General features: G+C 59.0%; 3 protein-coding genes and 1 long non-coding RNA gene across 14 annotated transcripts in view; 2 read left to right on the forward strand and 2 right to left on the reverse strand.

Annotated features, from left to right (window-relative positions):
* The window catches only part of ABCA7 (ATP binding cassette subfamily A member 7), an 18,479-nt gene extending 16,731 nt beyond the window's left edge, over nucleotides 1-1,748 (forward strand). For 6 of the 8 annotated variants that reach the window (XM_061423383.1, XM_061423384.1, XM_061423382.1 and 3 more), the window contains 5 exons: nucleotides 149-283; nucleotides 358-461; nucleotides 618-710; nucleotides 1,154-1,394; nucleotides 1,496-1,748. In XM_061423383.1, the coding sequence (XP_061279367.1) occupies nucleotides 149-283; nucleotides 358-461; nucleotides 618-710; nucleotides 1,154-1,394; nucleotides 1,496-1,642 (720 nt within the window). In that variant the 3' untranslated portion in view covers nucleotides 1,643-1,748. Of the gene's footprint in view, nucleotides 1-148; nucleotides 284-357; nucleotides 462-617; nucleotides 711-1,153; nucleotides 1,395-1,495 lie in introns of those variants that run through there. The other 2 variants (XM_061423385.1, XR_009737539.1) reach the window with 2 other exon arrangements.
* LOC133251225 (uncharacterized) lies at nucleotides 1,507-7,464 on the reverse strand. The gene is made up of 2 exons (XR_009737540.1): nucleotides 6,338-7,464; nucleotides 1,507-4,649 (listed from the first exon to the last, which is right to left on the reverse strand). It is a non-coding gene; the product is annotated as an uncharacterized LOC133251225 (long non-coding RNA).
* Nucleotides 2,180-15,907, forward strand: ARHGAP45 (Rho GTPase activating protein 45). Of its 4 annotated transcripts, none has more exons than XM_061423391.1 (23): nucleotides 2,180-2,332; nucleotides 4,293-4,623; nucleotides 7,459-7,602; nucleotides 7,803-7,887; nucleotides 7,986-8,058; nucleotides 8,239-8,305; nucleotides 8,427-8,564; nucleotides 8,644-8,708; nucleotides 8,899-9,009; nucleotides 9,081-9,161; nucleotides 10,753-10,941; nucleotides 11,166-11,303; nucleotides 11,394-11,584; nucleotides 11,703-11,827; nucleotides 11,904-11,987; nucleotides 12,119-12,223; nucleotides 12,336-12,508; nucleotides 12,787-12,975; nucleotides 13,069-13,206; nucleotides 13,439-13,665; nucleotides 13,749-13,959; nucleotides 14,618-14,726; nucleotides 15,103-15,907. In XM_061423391.1, the coding sequence occupies exons 1-23, from the start codon at nucleotides 2,195-2,197 to the stop codon at nucleotides 15,513-15,515; spliced, it is 3,525 nt and encodes a 1,174-aa protein (XP_061279375.1). In that variant the 5' UTR covers nucleotides 2,180-2,194; the 3' UTR covers nucleotides 15,516-15,907. The 4 variants fall into 4 exon arrangements, with proteins under 4 accessions (XP_061279375.1, XP_061279373.1, XP_061279372.1 ...); XM_061423389.1 differs by lacking the exon at nucleotides 2,180-2,332 and adding an exon at nucleotides 3,106-3,390; XM_061423388.1 differs by lacking the exon at nucleotides 2,180-2,332 and adding an exon at nucleotides 3,417-3,611.
* A 3,146-nt stretch (nucleotides 15,908-19,053) lies between these two features.
* On the reverse strand, nucleotides 19,054-23,628 carry POLR2E (RNA polymerase II, I and III subunit E). Its single transcript, XM_061423408.1, has 7 exons — nucleotides 23,378-23,628; nucleotides 21,780-21,954; nucleotides 20,853-20,968; nucleotides 20,424-20,504; nucleotides 20,011-20,069; nucleotides 19,820-19,898; nucleotides 19,054-19,713 (listed from the first exon to the last, which is right to left on the reverse strand). The coding sequence occupies exons 1-7, from the start codon at nucleotides 23,432-23,434 to the stop codon at nucleotides 19,648-19,650; spliced, it is 633 nt and encodes a 210-aa protein (XP_061279392.1). The 5' UTR covers nucleotides 23,435-23,628; the 3' UTR covers nucleotides 19,054-19,647.
* Between the last annotated feature and the right edge of the window lie 453 nt (nucleotides 23,629-24,081).

Genomic DNA, 24,081 nt, shown 5'->3' on the forward strand with positions numbered 1-24,081 from the left:
GAGCCTGGCGGACTCTAATCCATGGAGTCACAAAGAGTCCACCACTGAGCACTGAGCGTCTAAACCACCACCATATCCCCTCCCTAGCCCCTCCCACTCACCCTGCACCCCATTCTCACTCTGCCCTTCCCATTCCATCCTGCCATAGACAGCAAGCTACGGCCTGGCACGCCTGGGCCTCTCTCAGTATGCTGACCAGCCCGCTGGCACCTACAGCGGGGGCAACAAGCGGAAGCTGGCGACAGCCGTGGCTCTGGTGGGGGACCCGGCTTTAGTCTTTCTGGTATGTGTGTGAGGATGGGAGGACAGATGAGGGGGAAGGGGCCGCATTTAAGCATCTCCCTGCTCTGCGCCCAGGACGAGCCGACCACTGGCATGGACCCTGGTGCCCGGCGGTTCCTCTGGAACAGTCTTCTGGCCGTGGTGCAGGAGGGCCGCTCCGTGGTTCTCACCTCACACAGGTGGGCCTGGGGAACGAGCAGTCTGGGACTGACAGGAAATGTCCAGAGCACAAGGTGGCCCAGAGCTGCAGGCTGAGGGTCTCTGGGAGGGGCAGCCCAGAGCCAAGTGCCGTGGGTCCAGGCCTGGTTGGAGCTCACGTCACTGGGCTCCCACAGCATGGAGGAGTGCGAGGCACTCTGCACACGCCTGGCCATCATGGTGAATGGGCGGTTCCGCTGCCTGGGCAGTGCGCAGCACCTCAAGGGCAGGTGAGCGGGGCAAGGCCTCAAGGCCTGGGTGCGGGCAGATCAGGGTGGAGGTGTAGGTGGGCCTGGAGGGGAGATCAGGTGGGGCCAGTTTGGGTTCTAACCAGGGAACAGGCAAGGATCATGGACTGTCCTGGAGAGGGGACAAGGCTGGACGGAGATGGGGAGGAGGTCTGATGGGTGAAGGTGTGTCCATGGGCAGAGGCCAAAGAGGGTCCGGCAAGTGAGCATGACCTGGATATTGCAGTGGGGCATGGCATTGCGTGGGTGGGACTGGGGAGCAGCAGGGTTAGAGACTGATGAGCATGTAGCCAGGGCTAGGAGCAGAGGTTGGGGTCAGGTTGGCCTGGGGGTCTAGAGGAGCCAAGTATAGGGGTGGGGCTAGAAGAGGGCTGGAAGATGGTATGGGCGGGTCCATTAGCTATCGTCTACCCCACCCACCCCAGATTCGGGGCTGGCCATACACTGACCCTGAGGGTGCCCTTGTCGAGATCCAAGTTGGCGGCCGACTTTGTGGCCCAGGCGTTCCCGGGAGCTGAGCTGCGGGAGGCGCATGGTGGCCGCCTGCGCTTCCAGCTGCTGCCAGGAGGGCGCTGCACCTTGGCGCTAGTCTTTGGATTGCTGGCAGCACACGGCGCAGAGCATGGTGTGGAGGACTTCTCTGTGAGCCAGACCACGCTAGAGGAGGTGACCGCCATGCCAGAACGGGGCTGGGGGTAAAGATGGGGTTGGGGGCTAGGCCCTCAAGCTGACCTCTCCTCCTGTTTCCCTGGGCCATCCACCTCTAGGTATTCTTGTACTTCTCCAAGGATCAGGGCAAAGAGGAAGATGAGAAGGAGACAGAAGTGGGGGCTGACCCTGTGCTAGGCCCGCAGCACCCCAAACTCATAACCCAGTTCCTCGATGACCACAGCATGGCTGAGACGGTCCTCTGAGCCTCCTCCTCTGTGGAGCTGGAGGGACCAAAGCAGGGCAGAGGGGCTGAAGCTTGACCCAGACTCCAGAGGCCCTGGAGGAAATAAAGGGAAGCTGTGGTGTGAAGCACTGTGTACCTGTGTCCCTGTGCCAGGTTGCATATTCATCCCAAAACGGCTCTGTACATGTGCCTGGACACTGGGCTTGGCACAGAGTGTGTGCTGGAGTGCGTGTGTGGATGCAGATGTGAACCTAGCTACAGCTAGCTGGACTCCCAGCTGTGAAAGCTTGTGTGGTGGCTGGGGAGTGTCTCCTGTGCAGGTGTGCCCTTCATAAGAGCCTGGACACTGCTCCTGGAGCCCCTGAGTGCCCCTGTAGTTCTGGCGCCTGAAGGCGGTACCTGTGAATGGCTGGATCTGAAGTGGGCATGAGGTCAGGGCTCAGGAATGTCTGGGGCAGCTGGGGAAGCCCGGAAGGGGTGGCCCAGACTTCAGGCCTCCAACCAGGCAGAGGCCCACCAGCTCGCCGGCCCTGCAGTGGGCCCTCACCCTCCGATCCTGGCATCCAGAGCGATGAGTGGTGGGCAGAGGATCCTCAAGGGCCTTCTGGGATGGGTTAGTGGATGGACCCGGGCCTGGAGAACTGGGTTTGCCGTGAGGGGCTGTGGCCTGCGTGCCCTGTGCCCGGGAGATCCACCCCTCCCACCTGAGGTCAGTGGGGGCCAATAGTGGGGAAGGTGTAGGGGATGAGAGGGTGAGACTCCAGAAGGGGAGGGGAGGAAGGCTGGGGGAGGGGAAAAGGCTCAGATTAGGGGGGTTCCAAGAGAAGAGGTGGTTATGGGGGAGAGGGTACAGGGGGTGCTATACACATTGCCAACACCCCAGGTCTGGGGGCCAAGCCAGGGAGGGAGGAGGTGGCATGGTGGCCTCAGCAGTTAGCGTTAGGGTTAACCTGTTCTGCTGAGTGTCCCCAGAATGTAGAATCAGGGGTGGGGGTGGGAGATGGATGGAGGGAAGGCAACCCACTATACCATGCACTGTTCCCTGGGGTCTTCACGGGGAGTTGCCAAAGGGTGGAAGGCGGCCACACAGAGGAGCGGTGGGAGGACTGGAAGGCAGGTGCCTGTGTCCAGGGTACCCATTGCATCAGTGGAGCTGGGTGGCTTCTGAGCATATGTCAAAGTCTGTGTCCCCACATGTCCGTCGTGTTCAGGTATCTGCACTCTTGGGTGCATCTGGGTGTGGCTGAGTGGGGGTGAGCATCTCTGCAATCGCTGTGTCCCTGCCGGGATCGTGCCTGGGGCATCAGTGTCTTGCCTGGGGCATTGCCGCCAGGCAGGGCACCTCAGCAAACATGCACACGCAGAGCTCAGGAAAGCGGAAGCTGGGGGTGGGGCCTGGGACCCCACCTTCGAGCCCACTGTGCAGAGGGGCAGGCTGAGGCTGAAGCTGGGGAGGGTCAGGGGCGGGTCTGAGTCACCGCCTCCGGAGGCCTTTTCCTGTGGGGGGAAGCGCCCGCCAATGAGGGCTGTGCCTGTCACGTGAGCCTGACAGCTGAGGAGGGGGTGGCCAGCGGCAATGTGGTCCCGAGGCCACCAACACCAGGAGCTGTGGTACTGAGACCCCTGGCCTACCTCCCCCAGCCAGGCCCCCTTGGGCTTCTCGGGCCTGGCCCCGCCATGTTCTCCAGGAAGAAGAGAGAGCTCATGAAAACCCCGTCTATCTCGAAAAAGAACAGGGCGGGAAGCCCCTGCCCACAGCCCTCGGGGGTGAGTGAGCCTCTAAGGGGAGCACGGGGCGGGCGGGGACCTTAGAGCGACAGCTGGGCAGCACCAGGGCAGGAGGACACCCTGTGATCAGGCCCAGCAGGGCAGGGCCGGGCAGTGACATGCTGGGCCAGTGGCGGGGGGTACGAGCCAGCTACAGCCCCCACCAGGCTGGACTGCAGGGGCTTCGCAGGATGGGCTGGGATCCTCGCATTCAGCTTACGGTAGGAGCCCTTGGGATGGCCATGCACCCTCCCACCCTGTCCAGTGCCGGCTGTGGGGTCCAGGAGTGGTGGGGTGGGTACCAGGGTATGGGTACATTGGGCCTGGACTCCTTCAGGTGGGGGCTCAGGGAATTTGGGGTCTCCAGGCACCGTTAGATGTGAGAGCTATAGCCAGGCTGTTAGGCAGAAGGTTTATAAGGGAGCAGACTGTGGAAGGAGACCCACGGGGGCAGGCCTGGAGCAAGCCTGGGGGCATCTACAGGGCCTGCGGTGTCTGTGGGCTCAGGAGTCTGCTGGACCCTCAGAGGACAGGAACTGAGGAGGTGTCTACCAATGAGTAGGCATCTGCAGTGGCCTCTACTGAGACAGCTCAGGAGACCCCAGCCCTACCCCTCTCCCTTCCCCCTTACCCCCCTCCCTTCCTTACCTCCGGAAGTGGGGCGCCCCTCCCCCACCCCGGCTGTGGTTTGGGCAGAGACGTTGTTTGTGAAAGCTCCAGGAGAGGACGTTGGGTAACAGGTGTGGGAGGGGCCCAACACCAAATCTCAGCCCTCTGACCTGTGGCCTCTGACCCCTATGGGGTCAGGCTGAAGACCCTCCAGAGCCCCACTTCACTTCCAGGGAAACTGAGGCAGGGCCCAATGGGAGCACCTGCTTTACCAGCTCCCCCTACCCTCCCAGGAGCTGCCTAGGAGAGACGGGGCTGATGCAGTGTCCCTGGGGCCCAGCCTAGAACCCCCAAGTGTGGCCTCGAATGCTAAGGCCACGGGCACTCTCAAGAGGCCAACCAGCCTGAGCCGCCATGCCAGCGCTGCTGGCTTCCCTCTGTCGGGGGCCAGCACTTGGACGCTGGGCCGCAGCCATCGCAGCCCACTGTCTGCGGCCAGCCCGGCCGAGGCACCCATCCAGGGACCCTGCCCAGACACCGTGGAGGACATCTCCCACCTGCTGGCTGACGTGGCCCGCTTTGCCGAGGGTCTTGAGAAACTGAAGGAGTGTGTTCTGCATGATGGTGAGAACTGGCAGGGACACCAAGGCCTGGGTGGAGGAAAGCAGGGTCAGACCTTAAAACCTAGGGGGTCAGCACAGAGTTGGGGAAGGACTTGGGGAGGCTCAGATGGAAATGGTTCGGAGGGCTTTGTGGAAAAAGACACTGCAGCTAGGGTTCTGACAGATGAATAGGAGTTCAGTGGCAACTAGGAAGGAAAGGCATTGAGGTAGAGGGAATGTCATGTGCATAGAAATACAAAGTAGAGATGCATTTGGGGGAATAAGGTTCAGGTGTATAAAATGTGTAAGGCTGAAGACATTGAGAATGGCAAGCAGAGGGACCCTGGATGTTATCCTGAGGGTGCTGGGGAGCCATAGAAGGTGTCAGAGCAGAGGTGGAACAAGGTCAGATCTGCATGTTGGACTGAAGTGAATGAGAGGCACGCTGAGGTCTGGACAGAGAGAGACTCAGGAGGGATGAGGGGCAGGACCGGCACGTAAGCTGCAGGAGTGAGCGGGCTGTGGATGGCAGTTCCGTTTTCTCCACGCGTCCGCTGACAGCTCAGCTTCCTGCCGAGTTATTTTCATCTGCTTCCTGTTTGTCCCTAACAGCCAAGGAGGGCACTGTGATCTCTCCTGCAGGAAACCGCAGTGCCAGTGCCATGCTAAACACCCTGGCTTGCTCCTTTCATGTGCCCATTTTACGGATGAGGAAACTGAGGCCCAGGGTGGCCCCCTGACTCTGGCTCACCTGAGCCAGAGCCCAGGTTCAACCTCCACCTGGAGAGGGACCTCAGCTTTAAAGGCTGTAATGGGGAGCTCCCTTGCTGGCCAAGCCTCTGCTGTGGGGGTGGTGTCAGCCTGTGGGGTTATCTGGTCCTGGGGTGGAGCTGGACTTGTTTCCTGGGGAAACTCTTTAATCTCGGTTCCTTTCCGATCCTAGCGCTTCCTTGGAGGCCAGGCCTGGGTGGAGCTGAGCCTGTGGGCATTGTGCAGGAGGATGGCCAGGGCAGGGGCCCCCTTCTTTGCACCTTGGGGCAGCCCTGGGCAGAGGGAAGGGACTGGAGTAGAGAGGATTTGGGTTTGAATGCTGGTGCTGCCCCTGCCGGCCTGGGAGACCCTGGTATTTCATCTGTGAAATGGGGCAACGACACGCCCTGCACGGATGCTGGCTGTGACCAGAGGTCCTCAGCCTACAATGATAGTTGTGGGATAGCCAGAACGGCTTTCAGCTTGGGAGGCAGTAAGTGCAGGGATCCACGTGGGCGGGGTCTCCCTGCACCTCTCCACACCATGTACCTGGGCCTGTTTCTCTGTCTGCCCTTGGCAGCCCGATCCCGAATGGAGTCACATCTCCTCGTCTACTCAGGTCTGAGTCCTGATCCTTGAGTTTGGGGAGCCGAGAACCCCAGCCAGGGCTCGCGGGACTCCGGGGGCGGAGCTTTCCTCGGCGGGGGCGGGGTCTTCGGACCGGCCAGAGCTGGTTTGGCTGATGAAAACCCGGTACCAAAGACCCTAGGCCGTCGTGCGCATTCACGATCCCTGCGCTCTGATGGTATACCATGTGTATCTGCGGGACGGTGCACCCCGCGCTGGACCAGAGGCCTGTGCGCTGCCAGGCAGGGCCCCGAGGTGAGGGGATGGGCGGGGTGTGGGGGTGCAGGCTCTGGTCAGGAGCACGTGGTGCTCTGGGCATTTGCCGGCCCACTGGGGACACAAGGCTGCCGGGCGCTTACCTTGGCCGGTGCAGAGCTGGGCATGTCTGGGCTTCGTCAGAGTCCCACCTGCCGTGGTTGGGGTGCTGCGGGGACCCAGGTGGCGGAGGCCCAGGAGACACGAGGGGCGGGGTGCCTGGGAGGAATGTCTGGGGAAGGGGCGTGGCCGGCCTCCCTGGATTCCTGAAGCTCCTTCCGGCCTCCCGAAGCTCCCCGCTGATTCAGGCGCAAGTCCTGAATCCGAGGAATGTTGGGGCCAAGGACTCCATAGGGGTCTCCCTGTCGGTGGTATTCAGTGGGAGTCTGGTATTCAGTGGAAGTCCTCGGTGTTGAAAAGGGATCAGACACCTATTTCCAGAGTCCTTTTTCTTTGAGTATCACCTACCAGGCTGAGTCAGAAGCGCACAGGTGGGGGAGGTACAGGTAGGACCCTCCTGGGTGTCAGCAGGTCTGCTCATTCCTTCACCATCTACAAGCTTCTTTAGTTTTGTTTCCACTACATGGTGCATGTTCTGCCTGCACACTCTGCTTTTTTTCCAGTTAAGAATATCTGAGGAGGGCACTTAAAGCCTCCCTCAAAGATGTAGGTCACACCTTGACCTTTCTTTGCTCTGACACCTTCCATGGCTTCCCACTGCCCTCGTGATAAAGCCAGGCAGTGTCCTTCTATCTTCAGAGCTAGAAAAGCTGTGTGATCCTTGCGAAATGACTTCTCCCCTGTGTGCCTCAGTTTCCTCATCTTCTAAATGGAAGTGATAACAGGGCCTGCCTCATAGGGTGGTTGTCTGGAGAGAGATAATGGGGTGTTTAAGCCTCAGTTCCCAGGCCGGCAGGGCCAGGAGAGAACTGAACAGAGCTTTGCAACTTGGACGACAGTGGAAGGTTATTTTCTGGAGTGACAGGAAAGGGTGTTCTAAGCAGGACTGTCTAGACTGACATCTGGCCTTTGTCGACCTGGCCAGCAGTCCAGAGAGGGACAGTCCACCCCACCCCACCCCCTGAGATCACACACTGAGCCTCAGGCAGTTGCCTTCTCCCTCCTCTGCCTCAGTCTCCCCACCTGGGGAGAGAAGTGTTAGGGTTGGGTGGTTAGGTGGACAGGCTTTCCCTTCCTCCTTGCTCATACCCACTCTACCTGGCAGAACTCCTTGAGGCCCGCCGGCCACTGGCCCATGAGTGCCTGGGTGAGGCCCTCCGTGTGATGCACCAGGTCATCTCCAAGTACCCACTGCTGAACACTGTGGAGACACTCACGGCTGCTGGCACCCTCATTGCCAAAGTCAAAGGTCAGCCGGCTGGGACGAGGCACAGAGAGCTTTCTGTCTGGGAGGGCTTTCTGAAGGAGGGGATGTTTGAAGTGGGTTTTGAAGGATGCATAGGAGTGTGATGGACACAACAGCTCCAATGTTCCCCCCTCAATTAGTTGCACGGTTGGTCACCTCCCAAACAGACTGGGCCAACCTCTCTCATCCTTGTCTGTCCCCAGCCTTCCATTATGAGTGCAACAATGAGTCAGACAAGCAGGAGTTTGAGAAGGCCTTGGAGACCATTGCTGTCTCCTTTAGCAGCACGTGAGTTTGGGGTAGGCGTGGGGACGAGTGGGGGTGGGGAAGGGTGGGGACCCATGTGGACCCATGTGCCCCTTGACACTTGCCCCTCTACCCTGCAGTGTATCCGAGTTCCTCATGGGTGAAGTGGACAGCAGCATCCTCCTGTCCGTGCCCCCTGGGGACCCAGGCCAGGTGAGCAAGGGTGGCCTGCATATCGCTTGGGGTCAGGCTGGCAGGGCGGGTGAGTGCCCCTGTTCCCTCTGTGGACCACGGCCACTCGCTCTGTCCAGGGGGGTGGCGACTGTCTCCTGCAGGGGGGGCCTCAAACAGGGCCAAGCCCAGGCTGGACTCACCTGTCTCCTTCTGATATAGTCCATGGAGAACCTGTATGGACAGGCGAGTGAGAGTGCCCCCCCCAGCGGTGAGGAGTGTGATGCGGGTGAGTCCCTGAGCCCAGCAAGTGGCAGAGGACTGGGGTGGTGGATGGGAGGAGGGGTGGGCTGGGGCAGGGGAGGGCTGGGCAGGGGTGGAGCCTGGGCTGAGGGGTGTCTACTCTGCAGGCTGCCTGTCCCCGGAGGACGTGGACACCCTGCTGCAGCGCTGTGAGGGGGGCGTGGACGCTGCCCTGCAGTACGCCAAGAACATGGCCAAATACATGAAGGACCTCATCGGCTACCTGGAGAAGCGGAGCGCGCTGGGTGAGAGCTAGGGTCTGCAGGGTGGGGTCTGGCTGGAGGCCCCCTCTGCCCCCCTGCCCTCACACCCCTTCCCCTGCAGAGATGGACTTTGCCAAAGGCCTGCAGAAGATCGTCCAGAACTGCAGACAGAGCGTCATGCAGGAGGTGGGGAACTTGGGGGGAGTGTCTGGGTGGGTGGGGCACCGGGCAGGGTTCCTCAGGCCTGGATGTGAGTCTCAATACCTCCAGGATGGACCGGAAAAAAGGGGTTTCCAGTCTGTACAAAGGCGGTTGAGGGAGCAGGGGGGCTCCTGGCCCACCCCCACGTGACCCTGATGCCGGCCCCACCCCACAGCCGCACATGCCCCTCCTGTCCATCTACTCACTGGCGCTGGAACAGGACCTGGAGTTCGGCCATGGCCTGGTGCAGGCAGTGGGCACGCTGCTGACCCAGACCTTCATGCAGGTAGGCTGTACCTGGGAGGGTGGGCGGGATGGAAGGTGCCGGGGTCCCCACTCACACTTGTCTCTCCCAAGCCCCTGAATCTGCGGCGGCTCGAACATGAGAAGCGAAGGAAGGAGATCAAAGAGTCCTGGCACCGCGCCCAGAGGAAGCTGGTACCACGGGTGGGGCACGGGGGCTGGGAGGGGCCAGGGCGGCCAGCTCACACATGCACAGTCCTCTGGTACGCACCCAGATGAAGATTTCCCAAGTTTTACCGACATCGTGCAGAGTGCCCTGTGCCCATGTGAGGCGGGTCCTGCCTCCAAGCTGCTTCAGGCTCCTGACCTCCAAGCTGTGGCAGGAAAGGCCCTGGCCCTGGCCCTGGGGCCCCCCTCAGTGTCAGAGTTCGCTGTCACGGGGGAACAGGGTCACCTGTGGCTGCCAGGAGCAGGTCTGGGATAGACCAAACGGGCTCACCAGGTCTGGTGGATGCTCCAGCTTCTTCCTCCAGGTTACTCTTCTCACCTCTTTTTGGGCAGTTCCAAGGCACTAGAATCTTTTGTGTTGCTTTTTAGGTGTGTTAACAGGGTTGGTGGTGAAACCAGCTCCAGTTAGTGGAGTCCTGCAGCTCCATCTAGCATGTCTGGCAAATGCCCTTCTCCCCAACTTTTGCACACCTGATGACAGCTTGCCGAGTACCCCATTCTGCTTCTGATCTTTTAAACACACCTCCATATTCAGGGACTTGCCCCGTCTCAGTCCACGTGAAACCCCTCCTGCCTTTCTCTTAGCTAGGCATTCTCAGCTACAGAGCCATGTGGCGCATTTCAGTACGTCCCTATTGATGGAGTTTAGTTGTGGTTGAGCTGTTGCTGTTTCAAACATCACTGCTCTGATGAGCTTGTGCCCCTGTTACTCAGATCTGTGACCTAGCATTCATCTCAGATCAGTGCCCAAAAGATAATGGCTGGGTCGTGGGGGATGAGTGTGGGAGGCTGACCTCCAGAGCCACAGCCACGCTCTTCCTCTTCTGTGAGCTCTCAGTTCGTATCCTTTGTTTACCTTGGACTGGACAATAGCCTGTTTCTTATTGACTTCCCAGAGCGTTCTACCTATTAGAGAACCCAGCTTTGGATGATACGTGTTACAGACTCCTTCACCCCCAGTTTATTGTTTTGATTTTTGATTTTTTATTTAACCCGTTGGCCTGTTTTCCCAGTTGAAACCCGTGATCGTTAGTAGTAGTCTTTCCTTTTATGGTTTCTCGGTTCTGTGTCACATGGAAAGGCCTTCCCTGTGCTATGTTTCTACTAGTACTCATATGAATTCTTATATGTTTGAGCTTCTGATGGTGTAGGCTGTAAGGTGTGGCCCCCAGAAGGCTCACTGGGTTTTAACTGAGTGCTCTTTGAGGGTGCCTCACTTCCTGTCTGGGCGACCTCACTGGTCTCGTCTGTAAGAAGGGAAGTGAAAGAGACAGAAGCGCAAGTCACTGTGGTGGGCGTGGGTGTAGGTGTCAAGAGGATGATGTCGTCGGTGTCTCCTTCAGAGCTTAGCTGAGCCTTACCTTCCCCAGCTGTAAAATGGGCAGGCCAGATGCTGGCTCCTCCCAGGGTCCCACTATGGGTGTCACCTCCTGCTCTTCCACCATCAGTCCCGTTTGTTTCACTGGCCACAGGATCTGTGCACAAGAGATGTGGGTGGCAGAGGTCTCTAATGTGTATTTGACTGACTGGGGTCATCTGCTCACTGCCACACCCACAGCAAGAGGCAGAGTCCAATCTCCGCAAGGCCAAGCAGGGCTACATGCAGCGCTGCGAGGACCATGACAAGGCCCGCTTCCTGGTGGCCAAGGCGGAGGAGGAGCAAGCCAACATTGGGCCCGGTGCAGGGGGTGCAGCCTCCAAGACCCTGGACAAGCGTCGTCGCCTGGAGGAGGAGGCCAAGAACAAGGTGAGGGCCAGTGATGGAGGGCAAGGCCCATGGTGACAGATCCTCACGCCCTGTACAGAATTGCCCACCTCCGGTCCCTTGTCCAGGCTCTGCCTCCTGGAAGGAATGCCTTCCCATCCTTTTGTACCTAGTTGATTTCTTTGTGGGGCCTGAAGATGCCCTGAGGGCTGAACCGTGGGCTAATGCTTCCCTGGGCAACCGCCCACCTATCACCCCCACCCCAGGCGGAGGAAGCAATGGCCACCTACCGTACATGCGTGGCCGATGCTAAGACACAGAAGCAGGAGCTGGAGGATACCAAGGTGACGGCACTACGGCAGATCCAGGAGGTCATCCGGCAGAGTGACCAGACCATCAAGTCGGTGCGCACTGGGGCTCCCCTGGAGAGGTGGGAGGAGCACCTACCTGTCAGGTGCCAGGACCACTAGCGCTCACCTCCCGCCCGTCCACAGGCCACCATCTCATATTACCAGATGATGCACACGCAGACGGCCCCACTGCCCGTGCACTTCCACATGCTGTATGAGAGCAGCAAGCTGTACGACCCAGGCCAGCAGTACGCTTCCCATGTGCGCCAGCTGCAGCGCGGCGAGGAGCCTGATGTGCACTACGACTTCGAGCCCCACGTGTCCGCCAGTGCCTGGTACACTACCTTCTGCGCATGCCCAGGGAGCCAGACTTCCTGCCTGAGATGAGGGCAGGGGCAGGGAGCCCTTGTGACCCCCATCACAGCCCCTCCTTTTGGCTGTTGGTCCCACCAGGTCCCCAGTCCTGCGTGCTCGGAAAAGCAGCTTCAATGTCAGCGATGCTGTGGGGGCAGAGGCTGCCAGTAGCCCCCCGGAGGACGGCGGGCCCAGCCAGGGAGAGATTGCCAAGGAGCGCAGGGGTGAGTGCCAAGAGGGGGCGGACGCAGCCCCCTTGCAGCCCCCCTCAGACCTTCACTGGGGATACTTCTTTCACAGGTGGGCGGGGCCACCAGGTGCACAAGTCGTGGCCCATCTCCATCTCGGATTCGGAGGCCAGTCTGGACCCCAGCCCTGGCTCAGGTGAAGGGGCCTGCTGGGTCAGCGGGAGGTGGAACACTGCGACCCATCCCAGGCTTCAGTGGGCTCATTGTGCAGCGGGCAGCAGGGGTGGGGGTGCAGGGGGAGCCTCTGACACCCTGTTTCCTGCTCAGAGGACTTTAAGAAGTTTGAGCGTATGTCTTCCTGTGGCACCATGTCGTCCAACGAGGAGCTGGCCGACCAGGAGGGCAGTGCAGGGGCATCAGCCTTTGATCAGGGTGAGGGAGCCTCTAAACGGGGCAGTGGGGGAAGGAAGGGTTTGGAGACTCTCTGTGGGTCTGGCCTTGACCTCCCTTGGTGACACTGACCACCTTCCCCCTCCCCCACCAGCTGACCTCAATGGCATGACACCAGAGCTGCCTGTGGCTGTGCCCAGCGGGCCCTTCCGCCACGTGGGGCTGTCCAAGGCGGCCCGGACCCACCGGCTTCGGAAGCTCCGCACACCGGCCAAGTGCCGGGAATGCAACAGCTACGTGTATTTCCAGGGCGCCGAGTGTGAGGAGGTGAGTGGTTCCGGTCGGGTCCAGGGGAGCCAGGCACCTGGATGTGTGTCCCATGTCGGGAGAGAGCACCTGCGGTCTGGAGGTGGGGCCAGAGCAGTGGGAGGAGCCCAGGCTGAAGGGTGAAAACTATTTCAGAAGCTGCACTGTGGTGGGGAGTCAGGGGTGGGGTGGGGGTGTGTGTTTGTGTGCGCGTGCACTGAGATGAGGCAGGAGATGGAGCCAGGGATGTCTGAGCTGGACCAGAGTCAGGTAGGGCTGCTCACACTGCCCACCCCCAGTGCTGCCTGGCCTGCCACAAGAAGTGCCTGGAGACCCTGGCCATCCAGTGTGGCCACAAGAAGCTGCAGGGCCGTCTGCAGCTCTTTGGCCAGGACTTCAGCCGTGCTGCCTGCAGCACCCCCGACGGCGTGCCCTTCATCATCAAGAAGTGCATCTTTGAGATCGAGCAGCGGGCGCTGCGCACCAAGGTGACCACCGCCGGCACAACAGCGGGGACTCCAGCCAAGGGACTGCACAGGGAGGGAGAGGCATGGGCCCCTGCTGACTGCAGGCTTTCACAGGGCATCTACCGGGTCAATGGGGTGAAGACACGTGTAGAGAAGCTGTGCCAGGCCTTCGAGAATGGCAAGGAGCTGGTGGAATTGTCGCAAGCCTCACCCCACGACATCAGCAATGTCCTCAAGCTCTATCTGCGCCAGGTAAGATAGATGGTGACAAGACAGAGCAATTCCTAGGCTGGACAGGGAGCCTGCTGGGGGCGTGACCAGCGCTAGGAAGGGGCGTGGTTGCTAAGCTGGGGCATGGTCAGTATTGAGTGGATGGGACCTGTACGTAGAGGCGGGGCCGCTGTCAGGGGCGGGGCCAGTGCAGGACTAGCAGTCTGTGGGCCCTGCCTACTGACCCTCCACACTTGACCTTGCCACCTTGCAGCTCCCTGAGCCGCTCATTTCCTTCCGCTTCTACCATGAGCTTGTGGGGATGGCCAAAGACAGTCTGAAGGCCGAGGCCGAGGCCAAGGCAGCATCTCGGGGTCGGCCGGATGCCACAGAGAGGGAGGCTGCAGCCATGGCCATGGCGAGCCGGTTGCGGGAACTCCTACGGGACCTGCCTCGGGATAACTGGGCCACACTGCGGTACCTGATGCGGCACCTGCGCAGGTGAGGGCCGAGTCGGCCAGGGTCAAGGGTGGCAGGGTCCTGGGAGCTGCTCACACCTGCCCCTGCACCCTACAACCCCCCAGGATCGTGGAGGTGGAACAGGACAACAAGATGACACCAGGGAACCTGGGCATTGTGTTTGGGCCCACGCTGCTGCGGCCCCGGCCCACTGAGGCCACGGTGTCCCTTTCCTCCCTGGTGGACTACCCCCACCAGGCCTGCATCGTGGAGACCCTCATCACCCACTTCAGCCTGGTCTTCAAGGAGGAGCCCGAAGAGGCCCCAGGGGGCCAGGTGAGGGCTTCCCACTGTGGACAAGGGATGCAGGGCTGAGCATGGTGGGGGCTAGGAACCTTGCTTGCCTATGGGGGGATTATACAGGGGGTTCTGCTGGGAGATGTTTGGCTTGGACAGGGCTGTCCGGGGCATTCAAGGCACATTTTAAGCAAAGAACTGGGTGAAGTGTGGGTTCAGATCTGTGGGTGGAACCTGCGCTTGACCAGCCATCCTGGCCCCTCTGGTTTCCCACTTCTGCCCGCTCTGTAGCCTGTCCTTGTGTCCTGGCTCCCACAAGCTCAGCTGGGTCCAGCCTGCTGCTCTCCTTGGTAGAGGGTCTTATTTCCAGGCAGCATTGGCTCCCATGCTCAGTCCCCACTGCACATCTTTAACGCCTCATCAGCTGCCTTTAGGGGAGGCAGGCTGTGGAGGGGATATGCCTGGTTGTAGCTTCAGGACAGTGGCTCCAGTGCTGGTGTCCACAGGGACTCAGCCCCCTTTGTATGAGCTCAGACTGTCCAGACATGGGATGGGGGGCTGAGAGCCCTCATATGCTCAGCTGCAGCGGGTGTTAATGGTTTTTAGGGTTTTTACTTGGTTAACTTACAAGAAAGTAAATGGAACGTGGCATGGCCAGAACCGTGGCGCTTCCCTGACCTCTCTTCTGCTTCTGCAGGATGGGGTATCCAGCCAGCGACCCGAGGTGGTGGTCCAGGCACCGTACCTGGGGGGCAGCGGGGGTGCAGCCTTTCCCTTGACAGAGGAGGCTGAGGATGGGGTCCTTGGTGAGTGGGGTGGCCCTGGAGGTGCTGGGCAGATGGGGGGTGATGTAGTGGGTCCATGTCAAGGGCTGCAGACTGAACTGTTTCCCCAGACACAAGTGTTACCTGTCTTTAATCTGTTACAAACCCTTGCAAAGAGATACCCTTTCAAGGTGTTTTGCCAGGTCCAAGAAACAGGCACGCAGAAGTGGAAACAACCCCATGTGTCTGAGACCCTGCACCTGATTTGAGAGGGTTCTGAGCAGGGAGACAGGCCTGCTGGGGGGGTGGGGGAGCCTCTTGGTGTCACCAGAGGCAGATGCCCAGTGGTTCCACCCCCAGCTCACAGGCCGTCCATCTGTCCCTCTGAATCTCTGTCCCTCTCCCTTGGACTTTTCAGAACCCCATGTCGCCTCCAATGACTCCGACTCAGAGCTGGAGGAGGCCTCAGACCTGCAGTCCCCGGTGGGTGGGGCTGCACTGCACCGGCTCAGTTTTCTGGAGAGGCAGGGCGGCGAGGCAGGCACAGAGGGCAGTCAGGGCAGCCGCAGCGGCAGCGAAGAGCAGCTGGGTGCCACAGCCGGCGAGTACGGGCCTGGGGCCTGGGAGGGCCCTGGGGAGGAGCCAGCCCGGAGGCTCTCCGAGTACAACACCAACCAGTGCAACAACACCAGCCAGTGCACCACCACCACCCAGTGCAACGCCACCAACCGGTGCAACAACGTGGCTGCAGCTTGGCTGCCAGCTGTGAGGCTGCGTGGTGGGCGGCTGGTAGGGGGCAACAGCTGCAAGAGGCAGCCAGAGTTTGTGTAGCTGGGGTAGTGGGCAGGTCCCGCCCCCGTGGACATGTCACTGAGAGGCCTCTCCTTCCGGCCACAGCGGCCAGGGCATTACTGATCCGCCTTCCCAGAAGCTTCTGCCTGCGCTACTCTGCACACCCGCTCTCAGACTTGATGTGATGGAGGACCCTGCCCACCCTGAGCCAGGCCAAGGAGGTCACAGGGCACCTGGGAGGAGGGCTGGATGCCTTGTGGAGAGTGGGCCAGCTGGCCTCAAGACAAACTGGTTCTTACAGATGAGCGGGTTTGGATACTGGTGTTAGGATACAGGAAGTTCCCACAGTGGAGTTTTCCAATGTGTACTTTCCTTTTGCATACAATAAAGTCTTCAACCTGAGCCTGCCTCCTCTGGCAGCAGCAGCCTGAGCAATGTTCCCAGCTCCTCAGCAATGTTCCCAGCTCCTCGCTGGGCCTGGGGCAGTGGGGGGAGCTGTGAATAGAAATTCCACCACATGGCAGGGCAATCCCAATAGGGCGTGTGAGCCCAGGTGGCCGTGGGGACACAGACACAAGGCATCACTTCCCTGCACTCCTGGCTCAGGAAACCCACGTGGACTAAAGAGCCTCAGGGAGACAGTAGCCACTGTCCAAGACAGCATAGCCAGGAAGAGGCGAGGCTCTGCCTCCATTCCTACAGGTTTATCCTGGAGGGCCAGGGATGGCTAAGCAGAGACCCAACTACTCACGAGATGAATGACATGGATTCACATCCCATCATGGTAGAACCTGCTAGGTCTCCCTTTCTGACAGGACAGCCCCCCAAAACGGCTGTCCTCCCCAAGCTTAGGTAAGACCAGCTGTGGTGGTCAGAGCTCTGCCCCTGCCTAAGCTTCCTAAGAGCCCAGAAGGTGGCCTGCAGTTTGGCAAACAAAGATAAAAGCCCAGGCCGTACCCTGTGGTTGCATGTGACTTATGGCCACTTCTGCCCCGCGGGGTAGCAGAGTTGAGTAACTGCAGCAAGGCAACCTGGCCAGCACAGCTAAGACACTCACCCTCTGGCCTTTACAGAACAAGTGTGCTGACCCCTAAGTTTTTAAGACAGAATGCGTGAAAAGATCTATGAACACTTCCAGGTGCTCCGCAGGGCAGAGGGGACCTCCACTTCTCCATGAAGGAGGTAAGAAGCACCCGGCTCCAGGCACCCAAGTGCCTGTGAGGAGCCTGGCCTGGCCTGCAAACGGTTCCAGACGCGACCCCACCAAAGGACTTTTAACAGGCTGTACCACCTTCAGGCATGGCCTGACCCAGAGTCACAATCGGGAAGGTGCCCACTTCCTGAAGCTCTGAGGCTGGCGTCTGGACCAATCTCAGGGACTTGCGGCAGCAGAACCGATCCCCAAGCAACAAGAGGGGGTTGGGGGGACCCCAAAGGAGAGCTGGTACCGCTGGTGGAACATCCATACCTCGCATCTGAGGCCCCACACCTGTGGACAGGCCTGCACCCAGTGTCCCCCACTAGGCCCCCAACCAGAAGAAAAGGAGTTTTCAGGGAATCAATGCACTGATTCTGGAGTTCATTAGCAAGAGTAAAAATCTAAGAACATCCAAGACTGTAAACTACACGTTTACTGTTTCTGCCATTTTAACCTGCAGAGTTCACAAGCACAGCACATTGACACAGTTGTGCAACCATTCCCACTGTCATCTCCAGAACTTTCTCATCTTCCCAAACTGAAACTCTGGTCCCCAGGAAACACCAACTCCCTCTCTCCTTCCAGTCCCTGGCCCCCCAGCACCATCTACTTCTGTCTCTGTGGACCTGACTGCTTAGAGATCCCAGGTAAATGGAATCAGACAGAATTTGTCCATCTACATCTGGCTTATTCTGGCTGAGACAGTTTTGGAAAACAATGTATGTCTGTTTTGGAGAAAGGGGAGACCTGTTTGCCTGTTAAGATGTACTGTAAAATTATGATTTTAAAATCTAAGTTTTGGGAAGGGATGTTCAAGAGGGAGGGGGCATATGTATACCTATGGCTGATTCATGTTGATGTGTGGCAGAAACCAACACAGAATTGTAAAGCAATCATGCTCCAATTAAAAATAAATGAAATTAAAAAAAAAAACAAACCTAAATTTATCAATGAAAAGAGGATCTCCACACAGACTCGCATGGGTCTATGCGTTCACTCCAAGAGCGGAGACTCAGGGCAGCACTATTCCTCAGTAAGCAGCGTCAAGAGCACCATCTGTCTGTGGGAAAGTGACCACCCCAGGTCACACGATGCCCAGGAGTAAACCCAGAATTTGAGACCCACAAATAAAGACTACAGGGGGATGGACATCCCTGGGGTCCAGTGGTTGAGAATCCACCTGCCAGCACAGCAGGAGGTGGTTTGATCCCTGGTTGGGGAACTAAAATCTCACACATGTTGCAACTACGACCCAAGGCAGTCAAAAACTAAAAACACTACATGGGGACACCTAAGAGATATAAAACGTGGGGAAACCGTTTTGTAATTTGTGCCTAGGATATATAAAGAACCCCTAAAACTCAGTAATGGAAGACAACCCAGTTAAACAAGAAGTAAAGGACCTGTGCACAGACACGTATCTGAGGTAACCCACAGGCAGCCAGCAAGCCCCATGCTCACCACCACAGCACCTGGCAAGGGAACCGGAACCACAGCGCCACCACTGGCCACCCTGTACCCCCTCCCCATCCCCTAGGCCATAGAACCAGTGCTGGCAAGGAGGTGGAGACAGTGGGACCTCTCTATGGGGCTCAGGAACGAGAAATGGGGCAGCCACAGGGAAGACAGTCTGACAGCTTCTCCAAAGCGTGACCAGAGCTTCTGCAAGACCAATTCTACTCCAATGTACACACCACACCCAGAAAAATAAATACAATCACAGCAATGTGTACCTGGATGCTCACAGCAACACTACTCATAATGGAAACAACCTGGGTCCATCAACTGAAGAAGAAACACAGTGTCCCTCAGCCAGGAAAAGGAGAAGCCCTGACACGGCTACCATGTGGACAGATCCTGAGAACACGATGCTCAGGAGAGAAGCAGACACAGGACACACAGGGTGTGATTCCACTGGTGGGAAATGTCCAGAACAGGCCGATCGACAGAGCTAGTGGTAGTCGGGCTGGGGTGACTGCTAACAGGATGGGGCTTTTTTTTAGAGTGATGGAGTGTTCCACAGTTGACTGTGGTGCACAATCGTGCATGTACTAAAAATCACAGAACCACGAACTTTAAACGGGTGAACCGTATGGTATGTAGATCGCACGTCAAAGCAGCTATTAATTAGAAATACAAACAGTGGCACTTAGCCTGGGGAGGGAGGCCTCTGAAGTTAGTATAGAGGAAAACTAGGTGGTCTGACCCCCAACTTCTATGGAAGAGCACCAAGAAGCAAAGCTAGAGGGCGTGCTGGAGCCCCACCCCTGCCTCCTCCAGGGGAAGTGGGCAGTGACCCTGTGGAGTGGCCTAGAGCCTGAGCAAGTCTGCTCACAGCAAACCCAGCGTTGTTTTGCCTTGGTCTTCACATGAGTGAACTTATGACTCAAAATAGCTTTAATTCTTTAAGACACCCAGCATTCCAAAGCAACCAATTCCAGTTTTCTTCTCACTGCTACTGTCCTCAGAGCCCCTGGACAGGCAGCATCAGGGCCACCGTGGGGGACACAGTGAGGGGAGGCCAGAGGATGCCGGGCCACCCTGAGGTGTCCTGGCCCCTCCAGAGGCACCGTCAGCTGGGATCCAGGGCCACGGCTTGGCATCCAGGAGAGGCTGCAGGGACTCTCAGCCCAGGAACGGCAGATCCAAGGCCCAAGGCGAAGTGCCTTAGGATCCAGGAGAAGCAGAGGCAAGTTTCCTAAGGCAACCAGCTCCCACACTCCTGGCCAGGAGCAGCGGGGGTGGGGTAGGGTGAGGGGGTGGTCACGACCATCTATCTCTCTGTCCCCCAGGGGACATGCTGGCAGAAAAACGGGCAGTTAGTCGTGTGATCTGTGACTGTTCATCACAGAAGCTGGGCACAACCAGGCCAGAACTGGGGCTGCCTCCAGAGAGGGAAGTGGTGTGGCGCGCTCACAGGAGTGGGATGAACACCATTGCCTGGCCCGACACCAGTTGTCTGTCCACAAGCAGCTACTGTACCAGCCGGTAGGTGATGTACCTGCCCGCAGTCTCGCTCGGCCGGATGATCTTCACCACCTAGGGGCAGGAAGCAGAGCTGGAGCAGTGCAGGAGTAGCAGCCTGGGTTCCCTCCGCCCTGCCCAGAAGCCCTGGCTCTAGTTCCACCCTGGGAGGGCTTCTTACCTGTCCGCGCTTTATCCCAAAGTAGCGCGCCACAGGGTCTCCTGCCTGGATCCTGGGCAGCTGGTTCTCTCGGAGTTTACTGGGTAGTAGGTCAGGGAAAAGGCCTTGCTGGACTGACTGGGGGTCTGGGGTCGGGGTGAAAGGCAGGGTGGGGAGAGGAGCTAGGCCCAGTCAAGGGCCAGAAAGGATACTACCGGGCCAGCAGTTCCGTTACCTCTTCCTTGGTCATGACCACATGCTCCGGGACCAGCTGTGAGAAGAGAACCCGGGCTCCATGGGACGACAGACCCTGGGAGCCCCCAGGGGATGGGTACAGCTCGGGATCTAGGCGTCTGCGCCAGTCCTAACTCCACACTGCGAGGGAGGGGGTGGTGTCTGGAGCCTACAACCCTGCCCTGCAGATGGGCCACAGGGCACAATCCTGGGAGCCAGGGCTCTAGGAGAGATAGAAACTGCACCCCGCCCCCCAACTCCTGACTGAAGGCTGGATCGCCCTACTTTCTTTCCACACTGGGGGGCCCCCGGACGTCTGCTGTTCCTAAAAAGGTGAGGGGCTGGGGGGTGGGTCTCCAATCTCATCCCACCCGAGCTCCCGCACCCCTACCTCATGCTCTGTGATGTTGATGAGCAGCTCCTGCTGCAGAAACTGCTCCAAGATGTACTTGGGTGCCATGTCAACCAGGGACTGGAAGAGACATCAACCCTCAAGTGCAGCAGGGGCAGCTGCCCGCCCCTGTGTGGCCCCCAGGCCCGCCCCAACCCAGCTCCTCCTCGTGGGCAGCTGGCACCCTGGAAGTGGAGCAAGGTTTACCCTTGTGGCTCAGAAAGACATCTCGCATCATAAACTGGGAAACACCACCCAACTCCGCCCAGGCTCTGAGCACAGTAATAAGGCCTTGGTCTCACATCAAGAAAGGTGAGCACCTGTCAGGATGCTCCCAGGGTTGCTGGGAGCTAGTGTGGCAGCCGGTCCCTGGGCCTGGGGACAGAGGTGCTGGCCAGGCTCCATCCCACCCCAGTGGGGCGGGCTTACCTGCTTGGCAGAGGGCGTCATGCCCTGCTGCACCACAATGAGGGCACGCGTGATGTTCTCCTCCTGCATGCGCTGACAGTACACCTTGATGGTCTTGATGCCCACCTTAGGCTCCTCTGCAGGCAGAGCACAGGCTGGTCTGTGCTGCTGGGCCCCTTCCCATCGGGCACCCAGGTTCTAGCCTGGCTCTGCCAAGGCACTGCGGTGCCACTCCCACTCTCGGGCCTCAGCCTCCCCATGTGCAAAGCAAGAACTGGGCGCTGGTTCCCAGAATGGAGGGGCTGGCTGCCTCCAGGTCACATGGGAGATGACAGTGCCCTAGGCGCCCTGGACCTCGGGGACCTCTTCTAGAAGTGGGGTCTGGGAGTCTGGGCTTGCCCAGGACTCAGTGGCTCTGAGGTTTGGGAAGCCCTGGATTAAGTGGTTTAGTCTGGGAGTTCATAAGACAAGGGCTGGGGTTCTCAGAGTTTGAGCTGAGGTGAGATGACCCGGAAAGCATGGTCCTGCCAGACACAGACCACCCATCTCCATGCTGCAGCAGTGGGGGTCCTCATGATCTCGGCAGCACGCAGGGCCTACCACAGAACAGCCGGACCCTAGGAGCCCAGCAGGTCAGCACCTAAGGCAGTCCCACGGTCTGTGTGCAGTACATCCACCCCCGCAAGCTGCTCTCACTTCCCATTCCACTAACCCACTCTGCCCCCGAAGTCCCTCTGTTGGGGTACTGGCCCTAGAATCTCAGAATGAAACTGTATTTGGAAATGTGATCTTTAGGCCCAGAGAGAATGGATGGGTGATCGAGAAGAGGGAAGCTGGAGAAGTGGTCCCCACAGCAAGGAGGGCAGGGGACAGAAGGATAAGGGTGGGTGCATGACTCTGGGGTGCACAGCAGGTGGCTGCTGTGAGCTGGCCCTGAGCAGCCCTCACCTGGGAAGAAGACAAACATCTGGTCGGTGGGGTCGTCGTTGTGGGCCACCAGTACCGTGAGGTCCGTGCGCCTCGGCCGCCCTTCACTGGGCTTGTCCCCAAATTGGGCCTTGAACTCCTCCAGAGTCTGGTCCAGCTCATCCTGGGTCACCAGGTAGCCACGGTCGTGGCACAGCTGCAGAGAGAAAGGGCAGGTGATCGCACAGTGGAGATGGGACAGCAGCCAGAGCTCCGGTGGGTGAGGCCACCACAGAGGAGACTGGGGAAAGGCCTGGGATGCAAGCGGGGATGCTGAGTCCAGAGCCAGGCCCCAGGATGTAGGTCTGACAGGTACAGCAGGCCGGGAGGGTGTCGGCTGGGAAACCAGGCCTAAGCGTGAGGCCCAGGAGTTCAAGGTCCTGCTCAGAAACTGGGGCTCTGTGAGCACACAGACTAGGTGAGGACCTGGACAGAGAAAGGAAGGTTGGAGCTGCCACCCAGCCCTGCCCACATCCCCCACCCCCCCACCGAGTCTCCACTTAGAGACCCGGGTCTCCTCTCCCGCGGCCCGGACACCATCAGGTAGAAGCGCAGCTCGTCCAGCCCTGTCTTGGGTAGCTCTGCCAAGTGTTGGAGAGGCTAGGTCACAGCCCAGCCTTAGCTCCAACACAATTCCCAGGAGGCTGGGTGCTCTTGATCAAGTCCCCAAGGCATCACACTGGACCCCTCTCACAAGGTGGCTTAAAGCATGTGGTATACAGAAAAAGCTGGTATGACTTTTGTGACACTGAGACTGAGTTGGTGGGCAAGGCATCTAAGTAACCACCAGACAGGGGTCAGACCAGCCCCAGGGTTCCTTCCACCGTCAAGAACCCGGGATTCTGCGTTATGCACTTAAGGTGGTGCTGATAAGACAGGCTGGGAGCTGAGACCCTTTGCAGCAGTGCCTGCACTTGGACAAACATCTCCTCCAGCAACAGAATACCCAGAAACTATGCGGGACTAAAAATAACTGTGCAATGGCCCAGCTGGAGCAAATGATAGACAACAAAAAGTAAAAAACTCCACTGCCACTTCTGAGGTGCCGGGAGCAAAAGCTGGGTGCCAGGCGTGATCCCTGCACACAGCACCACCCAGAGGGTAGGCAGACCACCCAAGTCATCACTCTGGCATGACCCCTGGACCCGCGCCCACCCTCACCCCATTCAAGACGAGCTAAGAAGGGCGCCTGTTGTTTTCGCTCCCTCCTGCTGCAGCATAAGCTCCAACAAAGCCTTGCCTGACCTTCTAGTCTGGCCTGTTATCAATTCTTACTGATTAAGAACTTCAAGGATCAGGGGCTGTAACACCACAACCTTCCAGGAACACAAATACACGGCGGCCCAGCGTGTCCCGCCTTCCCTCCCTCCAGCTCGAGCGAGATCCTGACCCCTTCTCGGGGGGCTCTGGGGCTCGACTCCTCCGCTCCAGCCGCGCGGCCCCGGATGGAGAGGCTGGTCACCATCAGTGGGCCCTGCACCCGCCGTTCACGCCTCGGCCGCCGCGTGCCCAGTTCGTCTGGCGCAGCCAGGCCCGCCCTCACCGCGTTCTCCAAGGAGGGCGGCCCCCGCGCGGCTCACCTGCATGATGGTCTTGCGGATCTTCCACAGCCGGTATGTCTCCTCTTCGTCGTCCATGACTGCCGCCGCTCTCACACACTGCGCCTGCGACCGGTACGACCCGCGCCCACTGTGCCTACTCTGAGTCCTGATCAGGCCCCCAACACGTCGTCTACCCGGGCACGGCTGTCGCAGGCGAACGCCTGAATACAGCGACCTTCGGGAGCGGCACTGCCAAGGGCAGCCCCAGCCTTACTAAAGCGGCTGTTGGTTGCGCGAGCAGCTTTTCAAACAGCACCGCCCACCCGCCCCTCGGAAGTTCTCGCGATGCTTTGACCGCAAGCCCTCTCGGGAGTGGTGGTTTTTGCTCAACTTCAGTCTGGACAGTGTTTAGAATCTGGAGAGTCGGAGGAGGTGTGAGAGGAGCCTCGGTTTTCCGTTTTATAACGGAAAGAATAAAGTGTCCCCCATTTTAGAGGATCTAAAGAGATGCTCGTACTTGGGAGGAGCTTGGTATATATAGTTCCTGGTGCTTATGAAATGCACCCATCTCTCTTCTCCCCCTTTCCTGTCCCCTGAGGCCCAGCCCAGCCCCTGTTTGGATACCCCAAGAGTGCACAACCTCTGCATCGGCCCTTCCCCTCCGAGTTCGTTCAGGAGGTTTTCTCAGGCCTGCTAAGCCCAGCTTGTGTCAGTAACTTCTCATTCAGTAATATATTAATTCA

Source organism: Bos javanicus, chromosome 7, assembly GCF_032452875.1.
Source record: "Bos javanicus breed banteng chromosome 7, ARS-OSU_banteng_1.0, whole genome shotgun sequence".
NCBI lineage: Eukaryota > Metazoa > Chordata > Mammalia > Artiodactyla > Bovidae > Bos > Bos javanicus.